The sequence below is a fragment of the Quercus lobata genome, chromosome 3, assembly GCF_001633185.2.
Source record: "Quercus lobata isolate SW786 chromosome 3, ValleyOak3.0 Primary Assembly, whole genome shotgun sequence".
Lineage (NCBI taxonomy): Eukaryota > Viridiplantae > Streptophyta > Magnoliopsida > Fagales > Fagaceae > Quercus > Quercus lobata.
In genome coordinates this window covers 68,490,409-68,506,359 of record NC_044906.1, presented here as the reverse complement: position 1 = coordinate 68,506,359, position 15,951 = coordinate 68,490,409, and the positions used below count along the sequence as shown (strand labels likewise).

Here is a 15,951-nt window from a genome sequence, read left to right as displayed (position 1 = left end):
AAAACTAAACCAAACCCATAAAAGATCAAACAAACACCATTGAAAATAAATCACATAAACAAACCCGGTAGAAAAGCATTGCATTTGTATGGAGAAGCATCTAAACTCTGAAGTCAGAACATCACAAGAAATTGACGGAAGACAAGGCAAGAGAGAGAGAGAGAGCAGATGTGAAGATTTTGTTGTTGGGACTAGGAGAGGAAGACTGACAAGAGTGAGGGAGAGAAAGAGAGGGGATGGGTAAATAATCCTAGGGTTTAAAATTTAAACGTCGTCGTTAGTGGCTTATAATAGAGCTAATGGTGAGTCAATATTGAAAATAATATTAGTAGCAAGACATATAAGCAAATTGTGAAAAATATTGGAAATTCAGATTATGGTTTTAGTTGAGAAGTTGGTTGCGGATGACCTTTCTATCCGTTGGATAGATAGAAATCAATGATTAAAATATTAGTTAGGCCAAATTGATTGCAGGTGTGCTCTAGTTACATAATATGGATGAAAAATTAATTCTTAAACATTTGATAATCTTTTTAGTTGGTAACAATGATTTTTTTTTATTTAAACAATGGTGTCACTTGTCATGTCCTGAAGAAATTTTTTTGGGGTGTTAGAAAGTGCCAAAGTGCATTGATTTTTTTTTACTAGCTTTATTTTTTTATTTTTTAAGGGAGTCAAGCAACTCTAAGCTAAATAGATATTTATTTATTAGTTTTTATTACTTACCAATTTAATAAGACTCACTTATTGTTCAATTCCTCATTATAAATCCAGTTTAAAATACTAGTATTACTATTTTCGTATGTATTCTAATAAGTATTATCGTTTACTAAAAAAAAATCTATTTTTCAGAAAAGTATATATTTTTTAATTTATAAAAATTATGAATCAATTGAGCACCAATTAACATATTCATTACCCCCCCCCCCCTTTTTCTTGTATATCTTGCAATAGTTAATACAATGATAACTAATGTAAAATCTTATTAATGTTAGTGTTGTTTAATGAGATTCGATTTTGGGGTAAATTAGGGATTTTGCTATCTAACGAAAGAAAAATAAATAGCCATCTTTAATGATGTGTGTTTGGTTTGGTGTTTTGTTGAGCCTTTTTAGTTGTTGCAGGTTGTTTTTGTAAATCCCATCGTTTTGTCTTGCATTTGGATTTTCTAAGCTAGTTCTACACCCCTACCAAAATTCATGTCTCATTCCACATTGGTAAGAGTGTAGTCATCAATGACGGTTTTAGGGGTCACACCTGAGAAAGTTGCAATCATTTGTATATTAAACACGTAAATAGCCATCTTTAATATGATAATTATTGCACTAGATTAATCAAATATAAAATGAAATACATAATACAAACGAGAAAGAATATGATGTTATGATTGAATAAACCAGAAGAGAAGGGACTCACAACTGCCAAGAGCTGTCTGGTTTGTCATACACACCAAAGTATAGCTTGATTATTAGTGTTACGAAATGCATGTCTGACAGTGGATGGTGGCTCTCTCGATCTCTCTTTACCCAATGACTTCCACTCTCAAAATCTGAGTTTTGCGTTTTGATTTTGGAGAAAGGAAAGTGAGTTTTAGGTTTAGGGGAAGGAGATAGCATCTAAGGAGATAGCGGCTGAGTTTTAGTTTTAGGTTTTAAAGAGGTATTGGGTTTTGTAACGTGTATTGGGTGGGGAAAAAAAATAAAAACTTATAAAAAAAAAATTAAATGATGACGTGGAAAATTGTGGAAACTTCAAAAGTTTCGGTTTTATATATATATATATATATATAGATTATTAAATTTGTTTTCTTATTTTCAAGTATGGCTGAATTATTATTACACACACGTGTACATATAGTAATGCTAATGTATAACAACCATGAAAGACCACCGACTTTAGTATTCCTGCATCTTAATCATTGGCTCATTATTATTGCTAAATCTCATATCACGTGTGGACCTCTCAATTAGATTTTGATAATCAGTGGGTGTAACAAACGAAGTTATTCATATAATTTTTTTCCCTTTTATTTAATATTCATTGCTCCTCTGGTTGAACTTTGCAACCATCCCTTCCTCTTGAAACAAGCAATGGCATTATTCAAGCATTACTGCCTTTAGAGTTGAAACTTTTTTTCTGAGAGTTTATTTTCTTATTTAAAAGGCTGTACATACACAACTAAATTTAAAAAACTAAAAGAAAAAGACAGCTCCAGACATGCCTAGGAAAGTCATCACAAGACTAGAGTGAAATATACTATATATTCATCGCATTTTTTACTTAGATTACATGACTACAATCAAATGTGCATCACAATGATAAGTTAAAATGGTATAGAACACATTGTTCTTAGCACATTCAGGTTCGATCCGATTGCATCAACAATCTCTTTAATACTTCGAAAAAAACAAATCTAGAAAAATAGAACATTTGAAAAAGATTTCCTGATGAATTTGAACCCAGAAATTGCTGCTTCCACATGGTTTTATCTATTATGTTTTCAACAAAACATTCTATCATGACCCTACTGCAAGAAATATTCAGCACTTGAACACTTAACTGTAAGGCTTGTTTCTCAACATGTTTGCAAATGAAATGGGAGGTAGAAAAAAGAACAAACCTTTTCAAACCTATATCTAAATAATGAAAATGTCTTCTGAATTCTGTAGTATACAACAACTGCTTCCAATGAATTTGGCCATGCTCTGAGTGAACAGTAACTGTAGTCTACAAACTACCCAACAACCAAAAGCACTTGATGACTTGGTCGGAATTGTGTACTTGTCAGTCTTCAAATCAAACCCCATGTGTCAATGGTTGTGAACCTTAACTAATGGAATGACCCCCCTGGTACCCACACAAATCTAAAGCAACAATCTACATCAAAAGTAGCTGAGATGTAGGAACTGGTATTGAGAACAACAATGAGTTACTCTTGGTGTTACTTACAAGCTATACCATAGACCTGGGGGTTTACAAAGAAGGCATTAGACAAGAAAGCCTTGTTAAGCTCAACACCAGAAAACCCGGCTTCAGAGATCTTCATTCCTGTTTCCCTGGTAAGGTGACACCCATCAGCAACTGTCTGTTGCAAAGGATCAAGAACATTCTGTATAAATCTAAGAACTGTTCCATCTGCACCACCAAAACAATAGCAAAAAGAATGGAAAAGGAAAAGGCCATTCACTATTAGAATAATAGTTGAATAAAAATTCATCATTTCTTAACAATTTAAGTTTTGAGGACAATAAGTAATTTATCATTCACTAGATCGACAACTTTCTGTCTTGCTAGTTAACCAAGAAGTTCAGCTTAATACCTTTAGCAGCCACATGTTCCACAAAAAGGTAAACACCACCAGGTCTCAGCACTCTCTTCACCTCTGGATACAATGGTAATAGAGAATTTGTCAAATATTTGGATATTGAGTCAGAAAATCCTAGTAACTATGCACCTCCTTGGGGTGCATTTGGAAATTAAATCCATCAGTTTTTTGCATATAAGCATTTAACATAAGCATGCATGTTATGTTTGGTCCTCATTAGGCAACCAGTTCAGACTTTCAGTCTTCATTTCTGCCAATGCTTCATTATAGTATTATCTCTAATCTTAGCGGATGAATTTTTGCCTTCAAATGCTACAAAACCGCGTTGTGCATCCAAATACTACACATTTTTTCCACTCAGTCTTTTGAATCCAAATCTCAGTAATTAAAGGTAATAAACTTTGAAAATAAGATAACACCAATACTCATTTCTAAGTTATTAAATCAAACTCCAAAACAATCAACTTATTAGTTAGAACGACAACACAGTTAAGCAAGCAATTATAGGAAAAGTCTAACCAATTTGCAAAAAGAAAATCATACTGTATATGAAGTACTTGACTTATGCATGCTCCATTGCTTCTCACAGAATATGAGGTTTCTATATAAACTTCAACTAATTAAATCTATAAAAGTAAAAAGGAATTTTTATGAGCTAGATGGTTAAATACCTTTCAGTGTCATATCAACATCCTTAACAGAACACAACACAAGTGTTCCAACAACTGCATCAACAGAAGCATCACCTAAGGGTATAGCCTCCCCAACCTGTATAATTTTTGCATCTTCAGAATCTAAAGAACAGCTTTGTAGTTCACAACCAAATACTACCAAGGGAAAAAACAATAAAAAAATCATCTAAATCTAGTAGAAAGATATAACATGCCAAAACCTGCCTTCCATAGCAGCAAGGGCTTGAAGCATTGATTAAAGTATCAGTTTTCCAACTCAATATGCAAATTTAACCGATCAAATGCACATCACTAGAGATGCTTCAATTGCCTTACATAAGAATCCTAGGCTATCAATCCAATTGTTGATATTTGAAACAATTGTCATTGGATCTTTCCCCACTAAAATGTCTTGAGGAACATTTTCCAGTCATTTGGATACTTTTCCTCACATGGGTAGTTAAAGCCAAAATACCACAATGTTGCAAATTATAATGGCATAGAGTGCTACTTCTTGGACACCACCAGTGGATGTTTATAGAATTTAAATTATGGAAAGTACAATATTCAGGCAGAGAGTATGTTATATCATAAAAAGTTCAGAAAAAAGTAGTGCCATAAAGGGAAGCATTCTTACTGCTTGTAAGAATTCAAAATTTGTAAGTGGCAGGCCAGCGGCCTCTGCCGCCGCCTGAGCATACTTTTCCATCTTTCTAATGGGATCCATACCAAAAACCTGGACATCAGCTTCACCAGCATAATACTTGAGATTAGGGCCTGCACCAATGCCAATCTCCAACACTTTCTGAGCCTTCCCCTTCAAGTTACTAAACAATTGTGACTTGTAATCTGCAATCTACCGCACAACATAAGATTGCACACAGCAAGTGCTGTCAAATATGTTTACACTTGACATGAAAAATCATACATGTACCACACTCCAAACTAATTGCTCTAAAATGGGCTCTAACCTCAGCTTCATAAGAGTCCATGCCTTTATCCAAAACTGATGCATAGAACTCCTCATACCAATCCGATCTTGGAGGGTGAACCTTGTTCAACACAGACTACACAAACGAATTGTTACTCTTAAATCCTAACTGACACATAATTTTCAACTCATACAGGCAATTCAGATGTTGGGTAGAGTATCAAACACTACATGTCACAACATTGGTACAACACTTAGCTTATGTTTATGCTTATGCCAATATAAATCAAGTTTGTAGCACTAACAAAAATATCTCATATTATCTAAAATCAGACTAATATACACTTTTCGTCCTTGAAATTTTATCCAAAATCGCTTTTCATCTCTCAAAATTTTCAACAATTGCAATTCAATCCCTGAAAAAGTTAAATGGTATCAATTTCAATATTGATGTGATGTGACTAACTTGTCATCATCTAAAATAATTTTATCTGCAAATAGATAGAATGACTAAATTAATACCTTCTAAATATTTGACTAAATTGTAAATCACCCTTTGAGTTCATTTTGAATTTGTTACCTTTTATTTAAAATTTTAAATTCATCCTCCGCAACACTATCATATCGCTTTAAATCTCAATCTTCCTTACCTGCCCCTACTAATGATGTGGCTGTTAAATGTCACCTAAGTTAAAAAATGCCACCTATGTCCAAAATAATGTAATTTTTCTATAGAGGAAAAAGAACAAACTTGGGCCATTTTTTTTTTTGAAATGAAAAAGCATATTTCAACTAAATTATTATGAAAAAATTATTTCTTTTTTCTTGATCTCTCTAGAATATTTCTATTTTTGTGGGTTCTAGTTAGTGTAACTTATAAAATCTATTTTTGTCAAATAAAATATATAGGTTTAACCCCGCCTACACTAAGTGTGTGTTTGGGAATTGCGTTTTGCACTTCCCACGTCCACGTTTTGCCCTTTTTTTTTTCAAGGAGTGATGGTTGATTTTTCTCCCGTGAACAGTACATGTGCGCACTGTTCACGGGACCCACAAACTTCACTTTTTAGCAAATTTTTCATTAAAAATGAATCCCATTGTATTATTCACACATTTAAAAGTTATTTTACTACAGTGTTTTCAGTTTTCAACTGTATCCAAACGGACCCTAAAACTCAATTAATATCTTGGCCTAACAATAAAAAAACAATCATCACCGAAAGGACTTCATAAGTTCAAATTAGGGTAAATTGTAAATTGCACCCATAAAGTTTGGGAGTGATTGGATTTTAGACCCTAATGTTTCAAAAGTTGAATTTTACTCTCTGAAGTTTGGGGTGTTTGGATTTTACATTCTAATGTTTCAAAATTTGGATTTTACCCCTAAAGTTTGTGAATATCTGAATTTTACACCTTAAAATTATAAGGTGTAAAATCCAAACACCCCCAAAATATAGGAGCCAAAATCTAAATTTTGAAACATCATAGTGTGAAATCCAGACACCCCCAAATATAAGGAGGTAAAATCCAAAATTTGAAACTTTAGTGTGTAAAATCCATTCACGCTAGGGGTGTAATTTGCAATTTACCCTAAAAATTATATACTATCTATCAACATAAAGTAAAATCTCACCTTTAAAAAAAAAAAAAAAAAAATTGCTTTGGAAAGAAGAAGATAGAAGTGTACCATATAATCATCAGTGTGTAAATTGGAAGCATTGGAGGGGCAAATAGGGAACATAGCCAAAGCCGTTGAGGTTGCCGTTGCTGCTTCAATGAAACGCCTTCTTCCGCATATACAGCAAAACGACTCACCGTGGCTTCTCTTCATTGGTGCTTTCTGCTTATCATCATCATCATCGAACCGCAAATCAGAGCAACTGAAGGCTGTGATTTTGCCACGTGGAGGTTTCAGTTTAGAGCAACGAGGACTATAAGGTGTAATATTAGGAATGCTGGAGAAGAAGAACACGAATGAAGACTTAACTGCCATTCTCTCTCTCTCTCTCTTTCTCAAATTGTCAGTTGTTCGTTGTTCGTTATTCGTTAATCACTCAACAGTCAACAGTATTTGTATGAAATGTAATTTAATGTTTCTTTTATTTACTTATTTATTTATTAGATAATCAATATCACACACTCGTTATTTTACGTGCACCACGTACACAGTCACATAAGCTAAAACGCGATTTTACTCTTTCACAATTTGTATTGAAATTGTATTTTTAAAACACAATTCAATGTGTATGAACGTTACGTTTGAAATTAGAATTTAAAGTTAGCTTATTTTATTATTTATTTTACTATTGTTACTATTTATGGATCTTATTGCACTTTTTGTTATTAATTATGGATTCCACTTTACAGTATTTTAGCAAAAAAATTTCAGTTTCTGTTAAATAAGTTGTTCCTAAACAGACTTAAAGTGCACAATAACAAGTGTGTAACATGATTATTAATTTATTTATTAATATACTAATATTACCTTGAACTTTGATTTGAGTGTCAATTGGGTCATTATTGGATATTTGATTTAAGCAATTCACCCTTGAACATTAGGCTTGTGATAACTATTTTGTTTGTATTTTCTGTTAATGGATTTAATTACATGATGTGCATATTGCTTCTACTGCATTATCAATAAGTTAAAATGGTTAAATCATAAATTAATAATTGAGAGATTAAATTAAACTTTACTTGTAGTTTTAAGTTAGTTTAACTAGCAAAGCCTCTTGTAGTTGAATAAGAGATTTAGAGTTTGAACCTCATCTACATCAAAAATTAATTAGTGTCTTAGTGTAATGATTAGATTGTGCACGTGTAGAGTCATATTTATTATAGTAAATTGCAAATTACATCCTTAAAGCTTGCAGGTATTTGGGTTTTACAATCTAAAGTTTCAGAATTTGGATTTTATCCTCTGAAGTTTGGGGGTGATTGGATTTTATATCTTAACATTTCAGAATTTGAATTTTACCCCCTAAACTTTGAGGGTGTTTGGATTCTACACCCCCAAATTCTGAAACTTCATGTGTAAAATCCAAACACCCCTAAACTTTAAGGAGTAAAATCCATATTCTAAAACAAAAAGAAAAAAAAAAAAAAAAACTAAAATGGGTTCAAAATGAGTTCCCAAGAGAAGTAATTTGTAGCCCATGCCCTCTCCTTGGATGCCATAAATGTAAACTCTACGAGGATATCGTTAGAGGAAAGTCCATCTTATTGTATCACCACATATGTATTTATACATGTAAAACACTTTTTTGAACAAAATGAAATATGTTGTTTGACATCAAATAAAGAAACATGGTAAATTGCTTTATACTATCCAACATCACAATTCATAAAATTGATATATATATATATATATATATATATAAAAGGAGGGAAATGTTAACTAATGTCCTAAGGGAATTGGTTTAAAAACTATTTTTAGAAACATTTTATGGGAAAATGATAAACCAATTAATTTTTCTGACAACTTTTTATATTTTCCATGAAAATTGTGTTAAAAACTTTTCTAATATAGTTTATTAACAATTACCTTAAGAGCACCCGTTAGCATGACCCATATATGAAATCCAATATAATTCAGCTACTACATGATATCAATTTTAGGTCCAAAACGCTACTATCAACACAACTTTAAGATTGAAAAATACAATAGTATAAAATTGGCGAAAATAGCCTAATACCATGTTTTGGCAAAATTTGTGAGAAATTAATACTGTTTCGGAAATATTTAGCAATCTACCACTTTTTTGGTACTTGAGTTCAGTGAACTCGAGTTCCTAGGTGAGTCGCTAGCGTGGCATTGTTAACCTGAAATTTGTGTAATTAAAAAAGTAATATGGTACTCGCAATATTATGGAAATCAAGTACTTCTTTATAGTACTCGAATTTAGCAAAGTCGAGTACCTTATTTTTCTTTTTGGTACTTACAGGCTCAACCATTGATGAAGCTCCAACCTCAAACATTGAGATCACACCACTATTTGTTCTTACTCTTCTTTTCAGTCTCGCTCGCCTTCTCTCTCTGCGTTTTTGCCAACTGCTGTTTCTACATTTTCTCTTTCTCTGCATCTTTTTCATTTGTTGTTTCTGTAGTTTTCTTTTCTCCTTTGAACTCTAGAGTCTTCTGGTCGCTTTGAAGATGATTGACAACTTGCATTCTGTCAACCACTAAATACATGTTGTCAACCACTCATTTTTAAATTTCGTTGGGTTAATCAATTTTTTAATGGTTTGTCTGTGCACTCTTCTAGCTTTTGTTTATTCTTTATTTTTAAAATTTTACTAAATACATGCTGTCAAGTGTCAATTGTCAACCACTCTTTTCAAAATGTTTTGTACGAAACAAAAAATAGAAAAAAAAAAAAAAAGAAAACTAAGATACTTGACTTTGTTAAGCTCAAGTACTATAAAAAAAAAAAAGTACTCGATTTTTGTAATATTGAGTATCACATTATTTTTTTTAATTACTTAAATTTTAGTTCAGCAGTGCTACGCTGGCGACTCACCTAGGAACTCGAGTTCACTGAACTCGAGTACTAAAAACGTGGTAGAGAGCTAAATATTTTTGAAATAGTGCTAGTTTGTCACAAATTTTATCAAATCGTGATATTTGGCTATTTCCACCGTATAAAATTAAATAATACAATATCTTTGAATAATTTTACTACACAATTATAAATAGAAACTTAAACACTTTCATAAATCAAGTATAGCTATTAATTGCATCAACCTTGAAGCTACAGTCTCTGCTTTGAAATTTTACAAATAGTATAATGATTTTCTCTCTCTATGAGAGCGTTCTTCCTCTAGGCCCTAAGTGCCGGCGTTTTGTCTTTATGATAGTTCGCTCATTTACCTATCACCTTTCATCAGACCTGCCAACTTCAAACCCCCTTGCATCTCTCTTTTCAGCTGTCTTTTCTCTTTAATACTAACCTTTGCTTAGTCTTCTTAGTCTCTTTTAACCTTTGCATGTCTGCTAAGTGTCTTACTTTTCTTCTCTTTAGCTTCCTTTGTCTTGTCCGTTCCTATGGCTTTTTGATTACATGTTGCTAGTTGACATCTTTACTCTCTTTCCCTTTCTTTCTTTCCTTCTATCTTTTGTCAACTTTCTTAACTGTACTTCTCTCTGTTTTGTCCTTTGCATGCAACTTTTTTCACCTCATCCTTGTTTTTCTCATGGATGACCCTTTCAATTTTCGAGACTTTGGCTGGATGGAAAGTAGCGGATCCGACACCAATGCTGATTTGTTTGCAGATGAAGTGTAGACTGACTTCCACTCTAGTGATGATAAAGAAATTCCTTTTGCCCGTCAAGGCCCTGTAGTAGAACCTGACCATGAAGAAGTCTTAATCCAATGAGATTTTTAGAGCCTCTGTGCCATTCGCTTCATTCTAGACTATAGGAAGTTTTTTGTGCACCATCTCTAGCAAATTATTAATTCTACATGGTGGATTAGAGGTAATGTGATGATCATCGAAAGGGATTCATACTTCTACATTTTAAGTTTTGAGCATGTTGATTATCTTAACCACATCTGTTTAGAAGGACCATGGGCTGTGGATGGGGCTTTATTTATACTAGAGAAGTGGAGGCCAAACTTGGTGATTTAGAGGCTCCAAAATAACTTTGTTTCAATTTAGGTCTAATTGCATGGACTGCCTTTGGAGTACCAATACCCGAATTTAGCTGAGAGGATAGGACATATTATGGGTATTTTTGAGTGTGTAGATTAGGAGGATAGCATTCCTCATAATATTAGGTTTATGAGAATCAGAGTTCGAATCAACCTATGGATGCCTGTTGTTTCAAGTTTTGTGCTTCGCCTAGATGATGGTTCAAAAATTTGTATACAGTGTAAGTATGAGAAGGTTCACAAGCTCTGCAACAGATGTGGTTTAATTGGGCATACGCGAAGTCAGTGCTCACAGAGCATGGAAGATATTGAAACAATGCCTTTTCCGATAAAGACTTCGCATTCAAGACCTTCACCAAGTAAACTTCAATTTTGATACACCGGAACCTCAATTTGGCAATTTCCTTCATGCTTTTTATAATAGTAGGAGGTGGACTACACAAATTAGGTATGGCTATAGGCAGCACCAACCTCACTCCCGAACCCATAATCCTTCACCTATGCCTTATCCTTCTTCCTCTGATAGTTCTTCCCAAACACATGCAACTTACTCTCACAGATACCTTGACCCTGATACCCTTTTTTTGCATAACCTGGTTCCCAATACAATAGCACAAAGCCACTAGTCCCCACAACCCCAACACAACCAAGACACAGAACAAACCACCTTGAACACTGCCATAAACTCTCTAAGCCTTGGCCACCAACCAGTTCCAAACACTCCCCTCAACTCACCAGCTTCTTCACCCCCTCACCCTTCCCCTATGGAACCTAGCAATACTCATAACCTCCTCTCTAGCCAAACTTCTGATGCCTCGTTTGCCATTCGCCCCCCCTTGGTTCCCAACAAGCTCTTCCACTCTAAGATGGTCATGGATTGGTGAAGAGGGGCCTTTTATCACTACTGGTTTACTACAGGACCACCAACATTTGGTCTCTGACACTGAAAGTGAGTCCAGTACGACCATTCTGTTTAATCTGGATAGTCTAAATAGAGATAGACCTGAGGTTCTGCCAGCTTCAATTTGGAATATGGGACAAATCCCTGAATCTCCTGACTCTATAGCTGAAGCCCTTGTTCATCGAGTTAACCAAGATAGATTGCAATTTGAAAGAGGGGAAACTAGCAGGGGGCCTCAAATCTCTCAGGACCAAACCCATTCTCAAGACCAAATCCATAATCCGAACCCTGTGGCCCATCAGGAGATACCACCTAGTGCGACTAATCACTCGGATTCTCTTGCTGGCCTTGGTCCAAGTCCTTTGATGAATGCTAGTACATACACTCTTAGCTCGCCGGGCCCAATTGTTGTTGACCCAGGCCGAAACTCACCTAGCTATGTACACTCTGAACCTTGTCTACAAACTTGGCTTCGATTTGAAGAATGTAAGGACACTCAAGTTGTTTTGAAGGCTCCCAAACCTAATTCAAGGAAGAGATTCCGTAAAGAGATAGGGAGGTTAGGTAGAAACATCAGATAGAAGCTATTGTGTGGATTCTTCTCTAACTCAATCACTCTAGGGAAGCAAAAGGAAGTCATACCTTTGGATGATATTGTGGAACCAAGCACTGTTGTTTCTGATGGGTTTATGGCAGATTCACTCACACCTGCCACATAAAATCAAGATGGGTTCTGGGAAGCTAACCCCTATCAGCTTCCCCTACAACCATGAGAGTTATAAGTTGAAACTATAGAGGTTTAGGCAAATCTTTTGCAGTTCTACAATGTCAAAAAATTGCCCTCGAGTTTAAGCCTGATGTTCTCTTTCTTATGGAAACTCGACTAGCACTAAGAGCATCCACAGTAGTGGAGCTAAATATTTAGCTATTTAGCTCCACTAAAACTTACTTTATCTATTTTACCTATATATATGCATACATACGCTGCAGCAGTGGATCTATTTTAGCTTTCAACACAATAAAATAATATAAACTTCACAATAAAATATTATAACCACTACAATAAAATAATATATTCTACTACCAAAAAAAAACATTCACAGTACCTACCACAGCCAACCACAACCACCACCACCACCACCACCACCACCAATCCACAGCAGGAAAAAGATGAATAAATAAATAAACCCAAATCTCAAATCTTTTTCCTCAGCCACCACCACAACCACAACCACCACCACCACCACCACCAGAAAAAAAAAAAAAAAAAAAAAAAAAAAAAAAAAAAAAAACCCAAATCTCTGTAATAGGCGATCGGTGGCGTGGGTCTGCGATTGGCGGCGTGGGTCTGAGATCAGCGGCTTGGGACGGCTGGGTTGGGCCAGCGAAGGGGAATAAGGGATCTTGAGAGAGTGATGGTGAGAAAGGAGAGTGACGGTGAGTTTTGAGAGCTGGTCGGGACGGCTGGTCGAGCCGGAGTGAGAAAGAAGATGAGAGCTTGAGGATAGCTAGTCGGGCCGGAGTGAGAAAGAGGATGAAAGCTTGAGAACGGCTGGTCGGAACGGCGAGATTGCACAATAACAGAGAGGATGAGAGCTTGAGGGAGTTCTGGGGAGAGGAAGAGAATTCAGAAGAGTGAGAGAGAGAGAGGCACAAAGTGACAAAGAGATGAAAGAAAATAAAATAAAATAAAAGGGAACGGTATATTTTAATCCCGGTAAGAATTAAATAATATTATTTTTGTTTAGCTTAGATGAACAGTACACATCTATAAATATGGATATAGCTCCACTGCTGGAGCGTAATTTTAGTATCATTGGAGTTAAATTATAGCATTATAGCAATATAACACCACTGCTGTGAGTGCTCTAAGTCCTTTGTTTTCTCCTGTATTTATTTTCAACCCCTTATGAGTTCTCACCCTCACCCAAGAACCCTTTTTTTCCCTTCTGAAACACCCAATATTATGGGAAAATTTAGGAACATAACAAAATATTTAATATCAAAATCTTTTCACAATACATTTGTTTTGAATTGCGTTTGATAATTTTTTTTAAGGTTTGGCTTCCCTCTGGTACTTTTGTAACTAGACATCTCCTGTTTTAAATATACAATGACAAGTGGTAGTGAGTTTTAATTTCAACATTTTATTTAGTTATTAGATAATGTGATAGTTTCTCATTAAAATAAAAGAAGATTTTGGTTAAAAAAGTACAAAAGGTAAGGTAAGCCAAACCCTTTTTTTTATTCATTTTATTTTGACTTATGATGGGCTAACGACTTAGCTTGTTGTGAAAATATTGTGATTCTTTTTTGTGATATAAATGCAATAAGTTTTAAACCTGTTGTGTTTGTTGAATTATAGTTTTTTTTTTTTTGAGAAGCAATTATAGTTGTTCTTTAATAGTAGATTAAGAGACTCTTTTTTTGGATACATTAGTGGAGGTTGAGGAATTTGAATTGTGGTTAAAACATTAATTGATTTTTGGTATAAATGATATTCAAACCTAATTATATTATACGGCAATAAGAAATTTGATTGGTTAAACTAACTAAAACCAACGTCTCGGAACTTATTATATTTATGTTGCCTTTTATGATTTATTGAGAAGTCCATTATGGTGTTCATTTGGTATAATTTATTTAAAAATAAGTGGGGATAAAGTCATGTTAATGATGTGAAGATTAAAATTTTTTTTTTTTTTTTGAGAGAGAGAAGATTAAAAAGTTTTATATATTCTTTTAAGATGGGAAAAAAAAAAAGCTAAACTAAATAAACATGTGGACTCATGTGAAAATAGTGCTAATGGTGAGTTAATATTGAAAATAATATTAGAAGCAAGACATATAAGCAAATTGTGAAAAATATTGGAAATATAGATTATGGTTTTAGTTGAGAAGTTGATTGCGGATGAACTTTCTATCCGTTGGATAGATAGAAATTAATGATTAAAATATTAGTTTGGCCAAATTTTTTTTTTGAGAAAGAGTTTGGCCAAATTGATTGCAGGTGTGCTCTAGTTACATAATATGGATGAGAAATTAATTCTTAAACATTTGATAATCTTTTTAGTTGGTAACAATGATTTTTTTATTTAAACAATGATGTCACTTGTCATGTCCTCCTGAAGAAATTTTTTTGGGGTGTTAGAAAGTGCCAAAGTGCATTGATTTTTTTTTACTAGCTTTTTTTTTTTTTTAGGGAGTCAAGCAACTCTAAGCTAAATAGGTATTTATTTATTAGTTTTTATTACTTACCAATTTAATAAGATTCACTTATTGTTCAATTCCTCGCTATAAACCCGGTATAAAACACTAATATTACTATTTTCGTGTGTGTTCTAATAAATATTATTGTTTACTAAAAAAAGTATCTATTTTTCAAAAAAGTATATATTTTTTAATTTATAAAAATTATGAATCAATCGAGCACCAATTAACATATTCATTCTCCCACCCCCCCCCCCCTTTTCTTCTATATCTTGCAATAGTTAATACAATGATAACTAATGTAAAATCTTATTAATGATATGTTGTTTAAGGAGATTCGATTTTGGAGAAAATTAGGGATTGAAAGAAAAAAATAAATAATTAGTGTTGTTTGGTTTGGTGTTTTGTTGAGCCTTTTTAGTTGTTGCAGGTTGTTTTTGTAAATCCCATCGTTTTGTCTTGCATTTGGATTTTCTAAGCTAGTTCTACGCCCCCACCAAAATTCATGTCTCATTCCACATTGGTAAGAGGGCAGTCAATGATGGTTTAGGGGGTCACAGACTCACAGCTGACAAAATTGCAATCATTTGTACGTTAACATGTAAATAGCCATCTTTAATATGATAATTATTGCACTAGATTAATCAAATATAAAATGAAATACATAATACAAATGAAAAAGAAAGTGTTATGATTGAATAAACCGGAGAGAAGGGACTTACAACTATGCCAAGAGCTGCCTGGTTTGTCATACACACCCAAGTATAGCTTGATTATTAGTGTTATTATTATTATTTTTTTCTTCTTATTTTCAAGTATAGCTGAATTATCATTATTACTACACACGTGTACATATAGTAATGCTAATGTATAACAACCATGAAAGACCACCGACTTTAGTATACCTGCATCTTAATCATTGGCTCATTATTATTGCTAAATCTTGAGCATCTTCTTGAATGTGACAACTTACGTGTGGACCTCCCAATTAGATTTTGATAATCAGTGGGTGTAACAAACGAAGTTATTCATATATATATATATATATATATATATATTCCCCTTTTATTTAATGTTCATTGCTCCCTTGGTTGAACTCTGAAACCATCCCTTCCTCTTGAAACAAGCAATGACATTATTCAAGCATTAGCCATTTACTGTGCCTTACTGCATTTAGAGTTGAAACTTTTTTCTGAGAGTTTATTTACTTATTTAAAAAGTTGTAAATACGCAAATAAGTTAAAAAAACTAAAAGAAAAAGA

The 15,951-nt window shown here is 33.8% G+C and overlaps 1 protein-coding gene across 1 annotated transcript; it reads right to left on the bottom strand.

Annotated features, from left to right (window-relative positions):
- Positions 1 to 2,452: 2,452 nt before the first annotated feature.
- LOC115979109 (methyltransferase-like protein 7A) lies at positions 2,453 to 6,982 on the bottom strand. The gene is made up of 6 exons (XM_031101076.1): positions 6,615 to 6,982; positions 4,968 to 5,063; positions 4,634 to 4,852; positions 3,997 to 4,093; positions 3,320 to 3,382; positions 2,453 to 3,135 (listed from the first exon to the last, which is right to left on the bottom strand). Exons 1-6 carry the CDS (start codon positions 6,918 to 6,920, stop codon positions 2,942 to 2,944), a joined length of 975 nt encoding a protein of 324 aa, XP_030956936.1. The 5' UTR covers positions 6,921 to 6,982; the 3' UTR covers positions 2,453 to 2,941.
- Positions 6,983 to 15,951: the final 8,969 nt, after the last annotated feature.